This window comes from Carlito syrichta, unplaced genomic scaffold, assembly GCF_000164805.1.
Source record: "Carlito syrichta isolate Samal-C Ts95f unplaced genomic scaffold, Tarsius_syrichta-2.0.1 Scaffold301835, whole genome shotgun sequence".
Classification (NCBI taxonomy): domain Eukaryota; kingdom Metazoa; phylum Chordata; class Mammalia; order Primates; family Tarsiidae; genus Carlito; species Carlito syrichta.
In genome coordinates this window covers 515,320-537,046 of record NW_007245931.1, presented here as the reverse complement: position 1 = coordinate 537,046, position 21,727 = coordinate 515,320, and the positions used below count along the sequence as shown (strand labels likewise).

The window sequence follows — 21,727 nt, the reverse complement described above, 5'->3', positions numbered from 1 at the left end:
TACCTAAGTAGAAAAATCACATATTTGCTTTTCGGGTAGATTATCTTCTCTTCCTGTTCCTTAAAAACCTTCCTTGAGTGAAATGACAGGAAAAGTGTAAAAACAAAAATCAGGACAAAGCACATTTTAACAACAAAAGTGATCCAAATATCTCTACCACAATTTTCTACCCCATGCCTATTTCTATGTTTGCCAAATAAATGCTCTTATCTTTAAAAAAAAATTTTTTTTTAAGTGATAGATTGCATCATGATGAATTAGGTCATTTGGACTATACTAACATAACTACAAAAATAACTTTTCTATCCATTCAGATGTTTCTGCTAAATTCTTGTCAAAAGAAACATTTTTCCGTAGAGTATGAGGTAGTGATTCTGTCACATACGTCTATATTTGAAGAGTTCATATAGAAAAAAAGCACGTAAGTTTTAGGATAATTTGTGGGTTCTACGAGTATTTTTACTCTGTTTTTTCCTCTCTATGCTCTGTACATTCCAGGAGCCATTTTGTTTATCCACATTACTATGTATAAATCCCCCAAAGTGTTTTTTTGACTTTTAAATTATTTTTCTTGAAAAGGTGCTTTATAGTGGTGGATCAGTAGAAATAAACATAATGTTTAAAAAGAAATTTAATTTGGGGGCAAATGATGTCACAAGATTTAATGATTAAAACACCAGAAGAAACAGCTGCCAAATTCACTTTCATCTTCTGTTGCAACCTTCTGCCTTAAGATCCCTTTTCAAAACATGGCCACTCACTACTCTGCTGACTAGATTATAAGTGTGAACACACAGGGCTATGACTGCCCAGTGCACTTGTAGTCCAAAGAATGGCAATGTGATTACTGTATATCTAGAAAAACATGCCGTACTTACATAGGAGATTGGGGCCAGAAACAAATAAACAGCTTTAGTAACAGTTCTGAAATGGGAGCCCAAACAGAAAAGTACAATGTGCCATCAAAACTATTTTTAAGCTACACACACAGGACAGCTGTTGAAAGTCTTATATAGCATACAGGTTGTTAAAATAAAAATTTTCAAAGAGTTAACAAAAGAATCTCTCAGAGGAAAAATGTTGAAACAGGAATTATTTAAAAATTGACATACGAATGTGACCAGAACTAACATATGTATTACCCTAAGTCTGAACACATTCCTGGCTTATAGTCTTAGAATTATTTAGTTCTCAAAAGCTGGGGCAAACCCTAGGAGGCAGCCTGGGAGCTATACCTTTCCCTCCTGCCGGATGGCCGAGACAGGCGTGGATTCCTCAGCCTTCCTCCGTCTGTCCTCTTCCTCGTCCCTCTCCTCCTCAGCCTTTTTCTCCGGAGTCACAGTGGTGATCAAGTTGGTCTGAGAAATGCCCTTTGTTGTGGCGTACTGGCCAGTACCAACCTCTGCAGCAGACATAGAATCCTTCATGTATATTTCATGGTTTTCATTCACTGATGCTAAAAGCAAATATAATTGAAGAAATAGAATCCAAAATCGTTAAGTCAGAAGACAGATGAGCAACACCAATCATCCCGTTACTGGAAAAAAAAAAAAAAAACTACCACAGAATACCAGGTTTGTTTTGAAAAGACAAATCAACACTGCAGGGACCTTTGTCTAAGCACGACCACAGATGTATCTTTCTGGATTACCTAACACCAGTGCTTTAAAATTATTTAAATGCTCATGTCTTGAAATCCCAGAATAATTCTCATCCATTCTCAAGCTCTCTGGTGAGGACACGTGTGAGAGTGGAGGTGAGTAGAGAGGCATGAGACTGATCTGCTGCTGAACCTGGTGCCCTAGAATCACTGGCTGGCTCTAGCACCAGGCATGCAGTGACGGCCAGTTACACAACTAACAGCAGTGTTTGCAGTAGACACTTGCTCTAATACACATGACTATTTGGAAGTGCCATTCCAGGAGCACAGAATTGGTTTTATTATTATGATGATTATTAATATCGATAAGTTTATCACTTTTACAATATAAAAGCCCCATGGGTAATTGAATATTAACCATCTTGGCAGAGATTATAAAATCTAGATGGCAATTTCACTCAAAGTACAGAAATGTTTTAATATCTACTGCATTTTAAACAGATGACTAATATATACATATACATATATTAATCTCTAATATTTGAGAAAACAAGACAAATATCATTAAACAAAATTCATGCAAATGTAAAACATGCAAACCTAAGAGACTTAAGATATGGCCTTGCATCCCAGCTAAAATGTCTTAGTGAAAGAGATGCTTAATTCATTTAAGTTTTAGAATTTGGTATTCATTATTTTAGGTTGTAGATATAAAATTTATTAATATGTATAAATGCCGCTTTTCAAATACACAGTAGTTAATCACAGACAAAATATAATCTGCATTCATCTTTTAGGAACTTTAAAACATAAATAAAATACTGTAAAACAAAATCCTTTCTAAAATCCTTTTAATAGGCAAGTAATGTCACTGAAATATTTTCACTAAGATATTTTATATCTCTTTAAACTGATGAAAAAGCTTATATGAGTCACAGCTTCCCAATGGACCACTTAGGTGGTTCTCTATAATATGCAAACTTGCAAAAAGCAATTTATGTTGGCATGCAGCCATGCCACCCAGCTGAGCTGCAGCAGAAAACACACTCAAGCTGGTGGGACCACAAAGAGTGAGAGACAACACATACTAACATCAGTTTTGAGCAGGGAGGAAGAGACAGCATGATATTAGTACACTGATTTCACAATTATCTTCTGTCTTCTCAGCAGTGATTATCACACAAAAGTTCATGAGGAAAAAAAACATTCACAACAAATGTGTTCCCTGAGGTGCATATCAGTGAACAAAGTGGATGGTATTCAGGGAAAAAAAAGGTGTGATTCACAAAAGTTCCTCAAACACTCATTTACAGCATTTACAAATAGTTAACAGAGATTCTCTAAAGGAAAAAGGAGAGTCAACGGGACAAAGTAGAAAGAAAAGTTTCAACGTTAACATGGCTATTTCAATATCTGAATTCAACCTGAAACAGTCCTAATAAAGACTTTATCCAAGAGGGCTGGCACTAAATTGGTATTCTGGAAACCCTTAGAGGATACAGAATGGTAATTAACTCTCTAGACCAGGTTACAAAAGCCTGTAAGAATAGTATAAATATCGTTATTGAGATAATTATACTCATATCTAAAACAAGAGTGCTTTCGCATATATTTTACTCTTCACAACAACCCTGTCAAAGGCAGCCATGCTCCCATTTTACAGATGACTAAAACCGACGTGGAGAGCTGAAATCATTTGCCAACCGTCACACAGAGGGCAGCAGAGCCTGGGCTTCCATCTGCTTTTACCCGTGCCTGAGGAGTGCTGCTCCCAACTCACTAGTAACATACATAATTTTGATTTCTTCTACAAACTGTTTACAGATTATTCCATTAGAAAAATACAGACTTTTTTTTTTTGCTGGAGGATTCGGGGAGTGTCTTGCCCGATCACTCTCATCAGGGCAGATGAAAGAGGAAGGCAGAGGAGAGACCCTTGGGAAGGAGTGACAAAACAGGTGGGGAGGGAGAGAATCTCAGACATTTGTAACTTTTATTTATTTTTTGCTTATTATTCAAATGACACATGCATGCCAGAAACTTCGAATTCTTCTAATTTGCACAGGATAAAGTCTTTTATAAAACAACCAATCTCCTGGTGCTCTGAATTAGAAGACAGGCCTAGCCGTGACTCAGCTCCTAAGTGAAGTATTACTACCACTGGCATGGTTTGTAGCAGAAAGCACACTTCCATGTTATTCTGCATAGTAATATAAAACAGAAACCTACTAGAAACCCACTGTTGCATTATTCCTGAAAAAGGTAATCTGAGTGATTTTCTGTTTTACTCATTTGACTTGCCATTCAACTTGGCAGTACAGAACCCTGACATAGCAGTTTTCTCCTGGTCCATCTGGAGTAGTGGTTAGACTTAACAAGGAGAATTTAACTCAGAGCCCCTTGCTTTATATTTGAATATCATCCTTTCTGTCAGATATTATCAATTGACTGATAAAGGCCACATTTTTTTTCACAAAATTTTTAAAGAAACAAAGATAAATTTAACTTACAGGTTTTTGTTTGTTTTAATGAAGCAAAGAAGCTAACACCTGTCAATCATTTACGATCTGCTGGCAAGATAATCAAATCACTCACGGAGTATGTAACTACTATATTTAGAACGAGAACATCTTTCTCGAAATTCAGGGTGCTGGCCTATGAAAGGTATGTTTTTTATTCTCTAAGTACTATTGTTTTATGTTTGTTTTTTTTTTTTTGTGAGATAGGGTCTCTGTGATCATAGCTCACTGAAGCCTGAAACTCCTGGACATTCTACCTCAGCCTCCCTAATAACTGAGAGGCACATGCCACTATGCCTGGCTCCTTTTTACAGTTTTGGTAGAGACAGGGTGGTTCTCACTACGTTGCCCAGGCTGGTCTCAAACTCTTGGTCTCAAGTGATCCTCCCATATCAGCCTCCCAAAGTGCTGGGATTACAGGCAGGAGGCACTGCACTTGGCTACTTTCACGTAATTTTATATAGATCTATAGATGTTAGACTGAGAAAGGCATGTTTTCTCTCCCCAGAGGAAAACTTAAAAATTTGCCATTTGGCCACAGACCAACATTTTCAATATACAATATCCAAGATGATCTATGGTTATTGAAAGGTCATGATGGTGTCATACTCTATTGGGGATAGTTACTAGTGGTTATTGGGACAAGTAAGTGATGCTTACCTCCATCCAAGCTGCGAGACATGGTATAACGTTTGCTAGATGAGCGTTCAAAGTAAGGTGCTGGGCGGTCTATCAATGCACTGGCTCTTCTTGTTTGGGCTTGTGTCCTGCCGCTGTAACGAAACTTGGAACCCAAGGTTAAGAATTTCTTTGGAGGTGCTTCTGGTAACAATAGTCTAAAAAGATGAAAGAAAAACACCAGAAAGACTATTAAGTCAAATATTAAAAATGTTTTTTTAACTTTTTACTATCTGTTATGAGAGCCAATGTGTTTAGTGTGCTAAAGGTTCAACATACAATTTGCAATTAAGTGAATCTGATTTCATAAAAACAAAATAAATTCACATAGTAATATGTCAAGTAGAGATACTATAGAGAGAATATAATCGAAATGATGGTTGTGTTGAACTTGATCAACTTTTGACATTCCATACAAGGTGGAGAGTCTTTGGTTCTAAAAGCCCAAAAAGCAATTAAATGGGTGCTATTAGTGAAGAAGAAGAAGAAGTAGTATGTGTTATTTTGTAGGCATAAATCTGACAGGCTGAATACTACATGTGGGGGTAAAGGAGTCCTGGTTGAGAAATAGTAAGTAATGGATTGGATACTTGAAGTGAACACCCTATAAAAACAACAAAAAGACACTAAAGATAATGAAGAAATGAGACTGAGGCAGATAAGTACATGCCAAATTAAGGAAAATCCTACAAATTTAGTCGTTTTCTAGTTCTTTTAGGATTTCTTACAAGAAATCTGCTGACAATGAACTCAAAGGAGTAGTAAGGATATGCTTCCATATACTCTTCCCAGCAATCTTTTTCAGTATAAGTGATTCCAACTATCCTAGTTCTTCCTTAGGAAAGATAGCATAATGTATACCTACCTGAAAAATGTATGGTGCTCAACACATACTTTCCATAAACGCTTGGCAGCTCGATGGTTTGGCAGTTTAAATCCAATGGTGCTTTCAAATTGTTCAAACTAAATGAAAAAAAATACATTAAAGAGGAAAGTTTGGAATTATGAAAAACAGAATCTCTACACATATTTTACAAAATTATGCTACCACAATTTAAAAATTTGCTTATTAAGTCAATTGCTATATTTACAATTCATAGTATGCATGTTCATTCATTTAAAAAACTTTGCTGCTGCAGGTATAAATGCTACACAAAATGCTGCAGGTATAAATATCTACATTATGCATGTAGCAAAATGTTTTTTGTACAAGTATGGATCTTATGAAATGAAAACTAAGCACAAAAAAGAGGGCATTTGGATTCCTTCCAGAAATCAATTTGTACTCATCTCATTTTTAAGTTTTATTTTCATGGTTTCTCAATGACATGATGACTTCAACTAGAATGTACTGAAATGAACAAAATGTTTACAGATATAATCCATAGCATTCTTGGAAATAATATTTTCTCTAGTATTTGGCAAGAAAATACGTATATGTCCTGGGTATTTGATGACTTGCTGATGTCAGATATTTGTCAGATATTGATGATTTTATTTGCGTGTTCCACTATGGATTATCATGTTAAATACTAACATGTTAAGGAAATGCTAACATCGTATTATACATAAGATCAGAGACTGAGAGAACACATTTTCATATTTTTCAGATGATGCTCTACCAGTCAATTGGTTTTTTTGAGGTGAAATACTTCACCTGATTTCCTGCATAAAATACTTGAATATTATTATTTCAGACGTACAGCCTTTTTATTTTCTGAAGAAGGCATATATCAGGCCACCAGAGGGCAATCATCTTAAACAGTAAAGGCTTTCCAAAAGAGCACAACCAGACTATTGATGTAATCTATAGCAAAACCCTGGATAATACCACTATTTGAGAAAGAAAAAGGCACAAGAGAAACATAGGGAGGGGCCATATGCATGGCATGTGAGATGCAGTCATGTGTGATTCTGTTTTCTTGTTTGTTGAGGTTGACTGGGGAAACTGGGAAATACCTCACAAATTGCTCCAACCACAACTGCCTTTATTAACTTCTTATTCACTCTAGACTGTGCAATGGCTGTTGTAAAAATCGCTACTGTCCAAGGGACCTCTCAAGCCAGAAGTACTTTGTTCTTGACTAAACCATCATCCATCTACTCATCCTGCAACTAACATGCACCAAACACTATACTAAGGCCAAGGATTATAAAGAAGAGTCAACTTGCTCTCTGTTGCAAAAAGCTGGGAAGAGTCTCTTATTATTAACATCCTTTGGCAAGAATGACACAGACACCTAGATTTTCAAAGATTTATCCATCTCTTTCCACTTCTTCCAACCAAATGAATAGGATAGAAACCTATGCATTTCTTTCAAGTCTGCGTGCCATCAAGAGTTTCTTCTTACTCTTCTCAGCCTGAGAATATCATCATTAAAAAGGGAGGAAGGAACCAACTTTATCTGAGCCTGCTTCTGCTGGAACCACAGCCTCATCTTACTGCTAAACTTCAGGAAAGAGAAGCCACTACCTGCTGCCTATGCTGCTCACCTCTGCCTATGCTGCTCACCTCTGACCTTACTGCATACTGGCAGGTGCTTCTCACAACTTCCTGAACTCTGCAATGTCATAATGGGACCTGACTGTCAAGCTCAACCTACTTCTGTTAGTCCGCATCCTGTGTGCCTGCTCCATAATATATGGCACTGCTAGTTAACCGCTTTCCCCCTGAAACTCATCTCCTGGTCATCCATCAGTCTCTGCTCCTTCTTTTACATCTCTGACCATTTTTCTGAATCTCCCTATGTTCCTCTTGTACCTTTTTCTTTCTCAAATAGTGGTATTATCCAGAATAGTGGTATTTTGGTTTTGGGGCCTCTTCTCTAACTTTCCTTGCTCTTTGGGTTATTTATTTCATGTCTATGGCCTTCAATAAAATACATACATGTTGACAATTCTGCCTAATATCTTACAATGCATGAATTCCCTCCAGGAAATCTGTCCCAAAGGAATTTCAATCTGTTTTCTGAAATTCCTTTTTCTCTCCTATATAATATCATCTTTGTTGACATCACTCATGCAAATGAAAACCTCTGGTTATTCTAACTCTTCCCTCTTTTTCTCCTTTCCTCCAGCCTGTCTCCAAGACCTACTGGTCCTGCCTCTGAAACCACTCTCTCAGAGGTGTTCTGTTTTTCTATTTCCATAGCCTCTGCCCTAGTTTAGGTCTTATCACATCACACTGCTAAGTTGTTAATTAAGAAATCTATGATTCCAAAATATTCATCCAGTTGTGCCATGTCCTAATTTAAAACATTCAATGGCACACTACTGACTCATTTTGTCGGCCCTCCTTTCTGCCTCTCACAACACTATGCTCATTCCATGTCAATAGACTGTCATCTCACTTGTATCGTGGTATCTATCGTTCAGTGTGTGAGTCTGTTTCTCTACTAAATAGAAAATCCCCGAAGGACAGGAACAAGGTCATATTTACCCTTCTGTTTCTAATGCCTGAAAAAAAATGGGTGATCACTTAATAAATGTTCAATACATTCAAATGAATGTATATTGACTGTAAGTTTAATATATAGTATTTAGGAAATATTTTCAAAATACTACAATTTCAGGTACACACATGAAAAGTTTACAGATTGTTTCAATCATCACAGATAACTATGATTTTATACTTATATTAAACATAATTACATGCTTTATATTCATTTTTTTCTGCATCCTCACCAGCATCTGTGGTTTGTTTTATTAATGATGGTCATTCTTACTGAAGTTAAGTGGTATCTCAATGTGGCTTTGACTTGCATTTCTCTAATGACTAGTGAGACTGAGCACTTTTTCATGTGTCTGTTGGCTTTTGAGAAGTGTCTATTCATGTCTTTTGCCCACTTTGTAATGGGGCTATTTTTTTTCCTTTTGGCACATTTGAGCTCCTTGTAGATCCTAGATGTTAAGTCTTTGGCAGATATACAGTTGGGAAATATTTATTCCCAGTCTGTGGTCTTCTCCCTGTTCTCTTGATGGTTTCTTTGGCTTTGCAGAAGCTAGTCAATTAGATGAGGTCCCACTTGTCTATCTTATTTCTTATGGTATGGGCACTTCGGGTTTTGATCAGAAATTAGTTGCCAGTTCCAATTTCCATAAGGGTGTCTCCTGCATTTTCAAAGATTCTTATAGTTTGAGGTTTTATGTTCAGGTCTTTGATCCATTTAGAGTTAGTTTTCGTGTATGGTGATAGGTAGGGGTCCTGTCTCCATATTCTGCATGTGATCAGCCAGTTTTCCCAGCACCGTTTTTACTGAATAGGTTCTCCTCTCCTCAGTGGCTGTTGTTGGAGGCTTTGGCAAAGATGAGGACTGCCTCCATTTTATGAATCAGACCATAAGAAATTTGAGGTATGTACTATCTCTTAAGCAGATAAGAGCAGATATGTACTACCATTATGTACAAATCACTAAGGAAGATATAAATATATGTTGATCATGCAGTTGTTGCCCAAGGAGTAAGGAATAGCTAACAATTCTGATTCTTTCATTAGCTTCTCTAATTGTTTTTTTTAAGTGAAAATATATTGGGCTGTGAAACAATGACATAATTCACACTCATCATCCCTTGCTCTAATATTCTTTGTACCAAGAAGTATATGATTTCTAAATTGTTCACTTTTAGGGTGCAACCAGATTTGCAGGGCAAATAAAGGGTGTGGAGATATAATAACAAGGCATATAGGAAGAGATGTGCTCATTAGAGCCTGAAGTATACAAATAATTATTCATGATATTCTGCATTATATATTAAAATGTTTTTTAAAACCCTTCAATTAATTTATGCAATAGGAAAAAATTGGAACAACATAATAAAGAAGAGAATATTTATTGCTGTTTATGAGACAAACCTACAATAAATTCTCTCTGGCATGTAGATGTAATTCACCATGCCCTACAATGCTTAGAATCTGTGAGCAGATAATTTAAATTTTTGCTTGCTATCAGGGATCTTTCTTCCTAATGCACACACAAATATGAGTGTACTTACCTCTCCTGGCCGGATCTTAATGTAAAAGTTGTTCCGTTTGTAAGAAATTTTTAAAACCTTAGGCCAGGCAAATCTGTTTATCCGAAGTCGATCACGATATATCAACAGACCACTTGCACAAACTCCTAACATGATTTCTACTCCTTCTGAATCCTGGAAAATAGCAGGAAGAAACAACAAATCAGTATCTCACTCATTTCCAATTTTAACCGGGTATAATATTTAAGCCTCCATGACAGAGCCTGTAATTGGCTAATTTAAATACGAAAAATACTACAGCTATGTTTTAAACATTACCATTACATAATAGCCTTTTAGTGAGAATATTCACTCTGGAGATCTGTTAGAGTAAAATCTGTTCTCCCAGTTAACTTAAACATATAACATAAATATTGCACACCAAGAAAGCTAAGCAAATGAAGGTGTATTGGTGACAGCAATAATAATAGCCTTCAGTTAAGTAACAGGTGCTGCTCTATAAACTATTTTAATCTTCACTATGATATATTGGGATAGTTGCTATTATTATTTCCTCCCCATTTTATAGATGGGGAAGAAACTGAGGCATAGAATCCCATTTGAATACAAGCAGCCTGGTTCTAGAAGCAGCACTCTAACCTAACATGTATTCTATCAAGTTAAGCCCTCTCCTTTCCTCTGAGGGTTTTGAGTTTTATTTTTTTTAAATCAGCCTCAAATTTTTGTATACACCTTTACTTTCAGAGTGACAAATTTAAATGTGTAACAGTTTTTTTTAAATGTATGAGTGTTCTCTCCCCCAACAACCCCCTGACCCAATACTGTCCAGTGGTTGGTAATCACACTGAACAATGTGGCTTACATATGTAAATATGACTACACTTAAAATATATGCATATTTAAAAAAAAACAATGAGACCATACTAAAATTGCAAGTTGTTTTTGCTACCTGTACATTTCATCTTTGGGTAATTTCCTAGGAGTACGTGATGCCCAGAGTTCATCATAGATATATCAAACTAATATGATACACCATGTACGGTCTTTTCTCCTTACATGTTGTATTACATTGAAATGAGAGTCAAATAAGCATGGATGGTGACCTTGAATGGAGTAAAAAGACAGGATAGAGGCAGGACTGTGAGTCCACCCCTTAATTCCAGTGATTGTTGGAAGCAGGGAACAGAAACGGTCATAGCCTGGTCACCCATAAGAAGCTACATTCAGATCTTTTGTCACACAATGGGCAAGACTGTTCACAGCTTTGAGTCACTCTGCAGCATCAGCAGAACAGAAGAATCTAAACAGGAGAGTCTGACTTCTGTGATTGTGGGAATTTACTTCCTCAATCCTGTCAATACAAGGCTCAAGACTGACATTTCCAGAATCAGAAATAAATTATCAGTCCATCTCTGGGAAATGTAAATGTACAAATAGAATATAATTGGTTTAAAATGAAACATTTTACCTTGGAAACGTATTATTCCATTAGATACCAGATTACTCTACAGGAGTGGGAATATTTGATGGCAGGATATTACAATATAATAAAATTTGAGGAGAACTCAAAGACTAGAAATTGCCCACCATTTATCAAGGGCTTTAATTTGAAAGGGCAATTTTAAGAGTTATAATCTGATGCTGACAAGCAGATGATGTTATTGATCCTTTAGAACCCGTGATCTGTTTGCACAACCACCCAGAAGTGACCACCTCACACCATGGGCAAAATGCAGGCGTGAGAAAAAAGGAAACTAGAATAACTGCTTTTTTATTCACTCTGTTTTTGATAACTATAGAACATAAGTTTAGGAAATATGTCCCCAAACTACAGGGGAAAAGGACTTTCAGCACCTTTTTCATTATTAGATAATAATGAAATTTTTAATGAAATTGCAAAAGCACCCACTAGTGTCTTTGAATCATAAAAAAACAGTATCCCCCCTTCATGAGGAAGATGAGGAAGGCTCTGATGTCTCCTCTTCTTGTCTCCAACACATGCTTCTGTGTGTCCCCAAATTAAATCCGTTATCTCTAGTAAACCTTAGTAAACGGTGCTGAAATAGACTCCCATCCATCTTCCTTCTCCTGGAGACCAAAAGCTGGTAGACAGCAGGAGCTCTGTTTATCTTTGTGACCTCATGGCAAGCACGGGGCCTGTCTCACATGTGTTAAGTCATTACACATGTCTGTTGGGGAAAAAAAGTGAATGGAAATGAAAATGGCAGGAACAAGTGGGGCTTTATATGGGATGGGAGTCTCCATTTCATTAATTGCACAGCAACAAAACAAAGATATTTTTCAAATGAAGTTTTCTGCCATAGTCCATAGTCTGAGGTTAGTTTGACAAATCTTTTGTTTTAAAAGTTATCAAAACAGTCTTTTTTGGAGATGTACATTTCATTATCAATAAATGTTTATATTCCCTTTACCCAGGGAGCACTAAGTGTAGATCGAGTAGTCTTAGTCTATCAATAAAAATAAAGGGGCATACTATTTCCTTAATTTAAAATCACTCTTCAAACTCTGCCATGCTTCAGTATCCCTTGGTCCATGAGATGGCCCATATGGATTTATAGTTACATTTTAGAATCTTACATAAAGCAAATGACTATGACAAAGTCTATTAATACTGACATCAGTGGTCACCATTCTCTTGTGACAAACAAGCAGAGACAGACTTTCAAATAAAAAAATAAACCATTTAGAATAGGTTTTCCAAAACATAGGACCTTCATCTAATATGAGTATTAATTCCTTACACAGAACTGTGGAGTTCAAGATCACAATTCGGAATTTTCAAATGGAACATAAAGCTCAGGGTCTTTTATGCCATCAATAGAAGAGAAACATCTCACTTATATAACCGGAAATTAGCTCTAATTTAATTCAGTAAATTTCCTTCTTCAAATGATAGAATGTGGCTGCATGGGAAAGTGGAGTCTATAACTGAATTATCTGTTATACTTAATATTCAGATAAAATCCTACAACAGGCTGCATTTGCACTTCCTTAATTCTCTTTCTTTTTAATTGACATAATTCCAAATCACATTACTAAATGAAAAGGCAGCCATCTATTTTAATTTAGTAACTATAGCAATGTTGAGTGATTTTATTTTTACTGATAGAAACACTGATGCATCCTGAGTTGCACTTCTCTAAATGCACACCCTAATCATTTATTTGTTTGTTTTCTGGGCAGTAAGTGAATCAGAATACGTGATGTAACTCAAAAATAGCTTTAGGTTCGCTCAAATTCTCAAGCTACCTTCATTTCCTTCTTGTTTCCTTATTTTTTAGTCACCTAGGGAAAAATGCTTAGAAAAATTAAAAAAAAAAAAAAAAAAAAAACCTTAGCATCTGTCCTCATTTTTATTTTGAAATCTTCACCCTACCTCATACCTGCATAAAACAGAAAACAACTTTGTTACCTGAGGGCAAACTAAGTGAAAAAGTGTAATAATAACTGGCAAGTCAACAGAGCTACACCTGCCCTTGTAATTACACACAAATGTCAAAGAGCTTGGCATTCAGTGTGCCAGCACATCCCTGGTATAAGCCCCTGCGGAGTCTAGTTCTCAGGCATTGGGAGTGCTAATCCTGTGTAATATACAAAGAGATCTACAGACAAAACCAATCAAGCCTGCATTGGTTCAATGGTCACCATTCCTCTGTCCATTCTCCTGTGGGATTACTCTCTTCCTAAACTGCCAACCAAACAGCAACCTGGTTTTCAGCATCAACAGGACCCTACAAATCATTGATTTCCCTGTCATGGGTCTTCGGGGTTTTTGAGAGGTTTGCTTTAACAGAGACATTTGAAATTCTCTTTATCTCTAGACCTTAAACCTAACAGTGTAAAACATTCACTTGCCTGGAAACCTGCAATTGCACAGTCTTGTGAGTCCCAGACCGTGAAATTGGTGACTAACTCTGTCTATCAGAAGTTGAAAAGTCAAATACACATCCCTAATTAGGACAATGTTATCTTGTCAGCCCCAATCACAAGAAATGACCTCTGACCTTTAAACACTGACCTGTTTTTAACACTGCTAACATAGTGAAATCCATCTCCAGGATACTAACAAATTTTACGTTTTGCTGATAAAAGTTTTCATAAAAGTGTCCCAAATTTCCACAGGGTTTTTATTCATGACTGTTTAAATAAACCAATGGTCCATATGCTCATTCTCTTGCTGCTGAAAAGTACAAAAATTCTGGATTCTGTTCTGGGTATCTTCACAACCGTACCCTCCTATAGTCTAATTCCAACTTCTTTCTTCCCAAGATTCTGTACCCAGGATACATCTTTAACATTTTACCAATCACCAGTCAATGAGACAATCCCTAGCCTGGGTGAACTCTACCAATCTTATTTCAAAGTTACTTGTCAGACTACCTAAACTTTAGCAGTAAAGTTATCTAAGTTTTATGTGAACCTGGTTGGTGTCCAGAACAGGGACATACATAGTACCTGTCACATAACAGATGGGGCACTTAGGTATTGGGCAATTGGTCAAGTTTGGACAGACAAACAAGAAAGAGCAGGAGAGTTCAGAAACAGACATATTTAAGGAAAAGGCAGAGACAGGGCCTGATGGAAGCAAAGGGCATGTGTGAGCAGAGAATGGGAAATACAATGGCAACAAGAGGCGGGGTAAGCTCAGAGCTTCGTATGTCAAGATAAGTTTCTAACTGCATCAGCAGGCATTCAGAGGTTTTGCTTATCATGGGCATTCAGTAGGCTGGTCCTAGAACTAGTATAAGTTTGAGCCATGAAAAGCAAATCCTTTGGTAAATACCAGAGCTAAATTTGTTATATCACGGAGTAAGGCTTAAATGGCAAACACAGATTTGAATCCCTAAAGTTTTTGTTTACATTAACTGAAGTAAAAACCAGCTTATGACATTAACAACATTGAGTGAAATAACATTAAACAGAAAGTTTCAGGTGTAAAAAAAAAATGGTACCTTGGCATGATGTAAATCTACCCCATACATGGACAATTTTTTGGCATTTTCCAAGAAATGCATCTCTGCTTCTGCTGGTGTCATTCCTCTGATAAGAAAAAAAAAAGTGTTACAATGCTGCTTTTCCTTATTAGAATTAAAAATTATAAAGCAGTTAGCTGCTTGTTCCTATCAGTTAGCTGCTCTTTCTTTACCAGGTGATCTGTAAAATAACCCCCCTTAGCTCCATTCTAACTAAGGCATCCCTTGCACTAGCCATTGAGGCACCAGCAGGTATATGCTCTGCACCAGCCAATATATGAGAGAATAACAAGAAAAATGATTTTGAAATAAAATGTTACAGATAGCACCTCAACATTCCGAGTAAGAGCTTACTTATCCCAGAATTTTATCCTGTACAGAGTCACTCCGCTAAAGTCCCATCCTTAATAGACTGAAATCAGTACCGGGGAGAGATGCGTTGTGTCAAGGCACAACTTAAATAAATGTTCTCAGGTTTTCTGCCACTAACCTGTGGCTCTTGTGCAGCTCGATTACTTTATCTTCCAGTTCTTTAGTGTGGTTTGGTGCAAAGCGGAACTCACTAATGTAATCATTCCCACATTCGTCCGGGTCATAGTCTCCAAGTTCTGACTGAACAGTGTAGGAGCCCAGCAATGCCAGGGTAACAAAGGAGCAGGGCAGCCTTCCAGACACAATGTCATCTCGCAGTTGTAAGCAGAGGTAGTACCTTCCAGGAGCCAAAAGGAGAAAAAAAAAAAAAAAAGACCAGCATTAGGGTATATAAAAAGGAGATCATTAAGTATAAATTGTGGGTAGGATAAGTCTTGTAGCATCTATATATTTTGATCTTTATTTCATCTATAACTGATCTCGATATAAGGGAAAATACTTGACTACAAAGTATTATATTTAAGGGCATTTAGAAGCAAGAAGATGTTCACAATAAAGCAGAGTTTTATTAATAAAGCACAGCGTAAAAGAAACCTACAGACATATTCTTCTAATAACTTTTGAAATAACTTTTAAAGTTAGCTGAACAGTCCTCAACACACTCCCTGATACCTTTGGTTGGGGGAATTATAAGAACAATGGTCCTAAATAGAGTCATGTGCCACATAATGATGTTTCAGTCAACAACAGACTGTATATAAGATGGTGGTCACATAAGAATAAAATAGAGTTGAAAAATTCCTATCACCTAGTGACATCACAGCTGTATTAACATAGCACAGCACACTACTAATATGTTTGTGGAGATGCTGATGTAAACAAACCTACTGTAGCTTCCAGTCATATAAAGGTCTAGCATACACAATTATGTACTATATAAATAACATCTGATAATGAGAATAAAGCACAATGTTACCAGTTTACTATGCTATACTTTTTATAGATATTTTAGAGTGTACTCCTTTTATTTATAAAACAAAGTTAACTGTAAAACAGCCTCAGGCAAGTCCTTCAGGAGGTATTCCAGAAGTCATTGTTGTCATAGATGATGATGGCACATGCGTGTTATTGCCCCTAAAGATCTTCCAGTGGGACAAGATGCAGAGGTGGAAGACAGTGATTTTGATGATCCTGACCCTGTGTAAGTCTAGGCTAATGTGTATATTTGTGCTTTAAGTTTTAACAAAAAAGTGAAAAAAAATTCTAAACATTTTTAACAGAAAAAGGCTTACAAAATAAGAATACAGTGGAAAAAAATTTCTGTACAGCTGTACAAAGTGTTTGTGATTTAAGCTAAGTGTTATTGCAAGAGAATCCAAAAGTTAAAAAATAAAAAGTTTATAAAGTAAGAAAGTTACAGTAAAAAAGTCAGAGAAAGATCCCCTCACCCTTCCACCACGTGAGGACACGAGAAGTCAACAGTGTGCAATCTGAAAATGAACCCTCACCAGAGTGTAACCATGCTGGCACCCTAATCTCGAAGCCTCTGGAAGTGTGAGAAATACATTTCTATTGTTTATAAACCACTCAGTCTATGGTACTGTTACAGCAGCCCAGACTAAGACATCCTCTGCAGCTTTACAATGGGATTCCCGTTCATACTCAAAGCTCAGTTACCAAGCTGTAATACTTTTATGTCTGATTCCCTTCTTAATACCTTCTTTCCAGAAAACAAATTAATACTTTCCCTTGTGTATATAGGGCATAGAAAATAGACACTTAAATGTATATGTGTATCTGTGTGTGTGTGTGTATGTGTGTCTATTGATCATATAAAAGCATAAGCACCCAAAGACATTTTTATTCAAAGTTTTAAAGTAGGAGGAGTAAGAATTGCTATATCATTTAAGGCTGAATCTCATCCAATTTGGCTATGGTGGGTGGATGACAGTATCTCACTTCTACATGTTTTCCCATTCGGGTCAGGCAGAGGGAATCATCAGCCTGGCACCAAAGATTCAACTGTGAAAATATAGGATTTGGCAAATCTTCTCATCAGATGTTTGTTCTCATTCGGTTGCCTTTTGTTTGCCATTTGAGCGTGGATGATTGTAACGCTATCAGATGTAAGCATGTTCTTCTCCAGAGCATTGAAGAGGACAACTGCCCCTATCTGCCTGCCTTTTTCATAGCCAACTTTCAAATACCTGGTGATATCCTCAGATAGCTGGGCGGGATCTGGTGGATAAAATTTCACATTAAATGAAAAGTGCCAAGCACCACCTGCAAAGGATAGAAAAAGAATTAAAATAAAGCCTTAGAAAATCTTGTATACTTATGATTCTAATTGACAGCCAGAACTTACTTAACTCTGAGTATTAACACTCTGGCAACTTTTGATCATTAATAGAGAACAGGGAAGTCTTGCTTCTACGAAACCTGAAACTTCACCTGATTTCTAATCTTCTCTGCAATCAGATCCTTTACTGGCACTTCTAACTCACAAGGAAATTGACCATACTTCCTCCCTTTCTCAGAATCAAAGTTAAGACTTTAAAAGAAGAGGAAAAAGGTGAATTCTATGGATGATCTTCAGTCAGAGAAGGTTGAAATTGACTGGATTCACTGCTGTGAATTTCTGGGCAGCTCACATACCAGCACCACAAACATAACTCCCATTTTCTTTGTCCTTTCTGCTTTGTTACTACAGGTCAAATCCAATGATGATAATGTCAAGGGACTATTCAGCATATGCTTAATTTATGGAAAAGGTTTGTTGTAGCAAATACTGCTTTAGCAAGTGGGCTGCTTTTTGGGTTGTTGAAAATTCTTTTCTTGCCCAGGGAAATTTTTGATGAAATAGATACTTGAATATATTTATTACACATCACCAAATTCTATACTTTCTTAGCCCATGACTTACACAGATCCTCTTTATACTTTGTCATTCTTTATCCTGTGGCATCTACTCAAGGCCTCTACAGCAATGAAAAGGCTCAACCAGAAGTTAGCTCACAGATACCAACTCTTTGTATTGTCAGCACATATCCTTGAAACATTAAGCCTTACTAAAGTCCACATTTCACTAATACTACCTCTAGTTGCATATGGTTTATCAATACAAACATTGAAAAAATCATTTTTTTCTACGTTTATTCTCTCTACATAATCGTTCCTTTAACTTACATGGACTTTGCTCTCTTTTGGCCTTTAAATGCAGTATTTGCAAGTCTGGCATTTCTGTTCTACGGTACTGTTTATATTTGTTCCCTCTATCCAATAAGCACATTGAAAGTGCCACAGCCTAGGCCCTGCTTGTATTTTTCTGAATAGACTGTGACAAATTCCTTCTAGCTCCCTGGCTTCCATCCTGGAAGTTTTTCACCTAAGTCTCACTCAGTGCCCAGAGGCTTGCTCTTACTCCAGGATTCTGTGACCTCACAGTCTAGCCCTTATGCTTCCAGTATTCTCCTAAGACTTCCAAATGCTCCCCCCACCCCATTAAATGACTTCTGGAAACTCCAATTTCTCCATGGGCCCTTCCCAAACATTCAGAAGAAAGGAACAGTAACGTAAGTATTGCTTAGCTCCTTTCTTTGTACTATCCTCCTACATTTGAAGCAATACTTAGCTTCATCAGTTCTGTCATAAATGGCGCAGATTTATTAATTCTCGCTTATTCTTGACACTACAATGTACATCACACTTAAGATTCCACATAGCAGAGGCTTTACCTGAGATGCCCTATAAAGGATTTAGCATAGGACCAGGTATTATTGGGTGCTTAATATTTTAAAACCACTCAAAATATGTCTGTCAATCAAATATATTTCTAGTAATTGTTTTTCCCACTGTTCTCAAAAAGTCTTTTTGTTTTTCTAAAAATAGTCTGATCTAGTTTTACTTTCTTATTGATTCCTATTCACTTCCTGCTAAAATAGATTCCCTCAATGCTTGCCAATAGTGAGGTTCATAATGAGAGTTGGCTTTCCCCCAAGCAAGTGGAATTAAAACTAATGGATTAGTTATGGGAAATGGATTTATTGCTCTTTTAGAATTTTTAGCCACTTGAAAGTGTGCCTTAAATCCAATGAATAGCTTAGCAATGTAATTAAACAATCTTATAATAAATTCAGGGTGAAAATTCTAAATTATTCTAATAAGTAATGAAAATATAGGAAAGACATTGCAACGCAAATATCCTCATTCTAGGAAAGCAAGTTTTAAACTTCAGTGAGTCTAAGAAATACTTATGTAGCAAAACCTCACTTGTATCCCACAACTCTATAATAAATAAGCACATTTTTTAAAATGCCAATTCCTAGGCTCCACCCCAGGGATTGTTATTTCAGATATTTGAAATATGGTCTAGCAATTTTGTGGTTTTAAGAAGCTCCCCTGTGGTTCTGATATAGGTGGGCTTTGGAACCACACACTTAAAATCACTATTAGTACTAAAAAATCCACTTCCTTAAAGTTAAAACCTAAATAACTGCAAAATCTGTCGGGATTATTTTAAAACAATGGGAAAGTTTACAGAAACTACAATCTACACCCCCAAATAAAAAAATCCAGATAAATAAGGCATAAAACTTGAAATTAATGAGCGAGACAGATTAAAGCTCAAATACATATCCTCATAATGAATGTAGTAGAAACAAATCAACCAGGAAGGAAGTGCTTATGCAATGAATCAGCTTGCAACCCTGTATCTGTTCAAATGATGGTCTGGTTAGAAAGAGGAAATGAAACAGCTTGAACACATTAAAATGAATATTTCTATAATGCTGATGTAGGATTTTAAACTGCAAATTTATGATAAATGGAAAATTGTGACACTGAAGAGTTTATTCTTATGAAAAATTTCTAATTTTTGTCCCATATCTGTTAAATCTTAAAATTTCTATCCTATGTATTTATATCATAAAACTATGAGATTTCATATACTCTATATCATATTTTTCTATATTATAGACATACTGTACTTATAATAAAAAATATATTATATTAGAAATTTTAACATCTGGCACACATAAAAGATGACTAGAATTAGAATTTTTTTTTATAAGAATGAAGTCCTCAGTTTCAGAATTCTCTACCATAAATTTGTGAATTAAAAGCTTTACCAGCTTGATCTCCATTCTCTTAAAGATCTCATTCTAAAGGCATATGGTGAACTGATAGTGTAAAAAGAATGGAAACATCCTTTTATCATCCGTATTTAGAAAGAGGTGATAGTCCAATAATTATATTAAATATGATGACACTCTGTGTCTTGGTGAAATGTAAGTTTTGGGGAAAGGGCATTTTGGTGGATGGGAAAGGATAAGGAATATAGATCAAATCCCAAAATTCCATTTTTTAAAAAATTCAGTTTTTCCTTGTTTCCTACTTGATTTGCAAGACTGTCAGTTTTCTTTATGGGGAAGTCATATTGCTGCCTAATCTGCATGAAGAGAAGATCCTTTAAATTTCTGACTCTTTAGTTTTCTTTTCTTTGAAAGAAAGGTAAGAGACAGCATATATGGGAAGTTAATGAAAAAAGCATTGTATTAATGATAGAAAAGAAAATTTGACAGCTTATACAGACTTTCTTATAACAGCATTATGACTTATTCTTGAACATTTTATATATTTTCAAAGTGCTTTGCAATTATTAACCAGCTCAGCATTTCTTTACTTAGATGAAGACAGAGGACTTTATGCACACAAAATGTGTTGATACAAAAATCCTTGAAATATAAGGATCATCTTACATTTTTTATGACTTCTCAGAACAACAACAATAATAAAAAAGCAGTGCTTCACCTATTTATCACAACTGTAGCTACCCCTAGTTTCAATCCCAATTAAACCATTTCTATCAAATTGATTCATTATCAAGTTTCTGGTTAGTGGATACACAAGATTTCTCTCAAAAGTATAGTAAAGATGTTTTAATTGTATAAATAATCATCAAACTCTTTAATATGTAGAAGTACAGTTACTTTTTTTGGATATCATCTGATATTAATCATTTCAAAATTGCTCACTACTAATTATGTTCTAATAATTTCAGGAGTTTCAAAGGCACTAACAAGTATTTACTTTTTTAAAAAAAATAGTAAACTGTTGAAAACTTGCGCTTATTGAAATGGGAATCATGTTCTTAATAAACTAGTCTTAAATTTATTCTTCAACTAGAATTAGTTGTTCAGAAAAATTAACTTTTGTTGATAAAATATGAGCATATTCTTGAAAATAGTATTTTTGTATTTTAAAGATGTACGGTACAATTCAGGATTAGATACATAAGTGGTCATTGTACAGGTGAAGTTTGTGCCTCCCATTGGTCACTTCGCCTGGTTTAGAATCAGGTACCTTATTGATGTTACATGCCCTCTCCTCCCTCCCTCTCTCTCCTGGTTATTTTTGTCCCACTATTGCCAGTCCTTTTCATGTTGCATTCAGTACCACATGTTCTCACTAGCTATTTTAAATTATAAAGGTTACCCATGTTTGTGGTAAAAAAGCTACAGGAAATGGTAAAAAGTAAATGTTGCCAGGCTCGGTGGCTCAGCCTGTAATCCCGCGCCTTTGGGAGGCTGAGGTGA

The 21,727-nt window shown here is 36.1% G+C and overlaps 1 protein-coding gene across 1 annotated transcript in view; it reads right to left on the bottom strand.

Annotated features, from left to right (window-relative positions):
* The window catches only part of EPB41L3 (erythrocyte membrane protein band 4.1 like 3), a 229,457-nt gene that overhangs the window by 25,655 nt on the left and 182,075 nt on the right, over positions 1-21,727 (bottom strand). The window contains exons 6-12 of the mRNA XM_021711050.1: positions 17,342-17,417; positions 15,253-15,471; positions 14,742-14,829; positions 9,790-9,942; positions 5,663-5,760; positions 4,780-4,955; positions 1,236-1,456 (exon numbers count right to left, since the gene is read on the bottom strand). Of these exons, the coding sequence (XP_021566725.1) occupies positions 1,236-1,456; positions 4,780-4,955; positions 5,663-5,760; positions 9,790-9,942; positions 14,742-14,829; positions 15,253-15,471; positions 17,342-17,417 (1,031 nt within the window). The remainder of the gene's footprint in view (positions 1-1,235; positions 1,457-4,779; positions 4,956-5,662; positions 5,761-9,789; positions 9,943-14,741; positions 14,830-15,252; positions 15,472-17,341; positions 17,418-21,727) is intronic.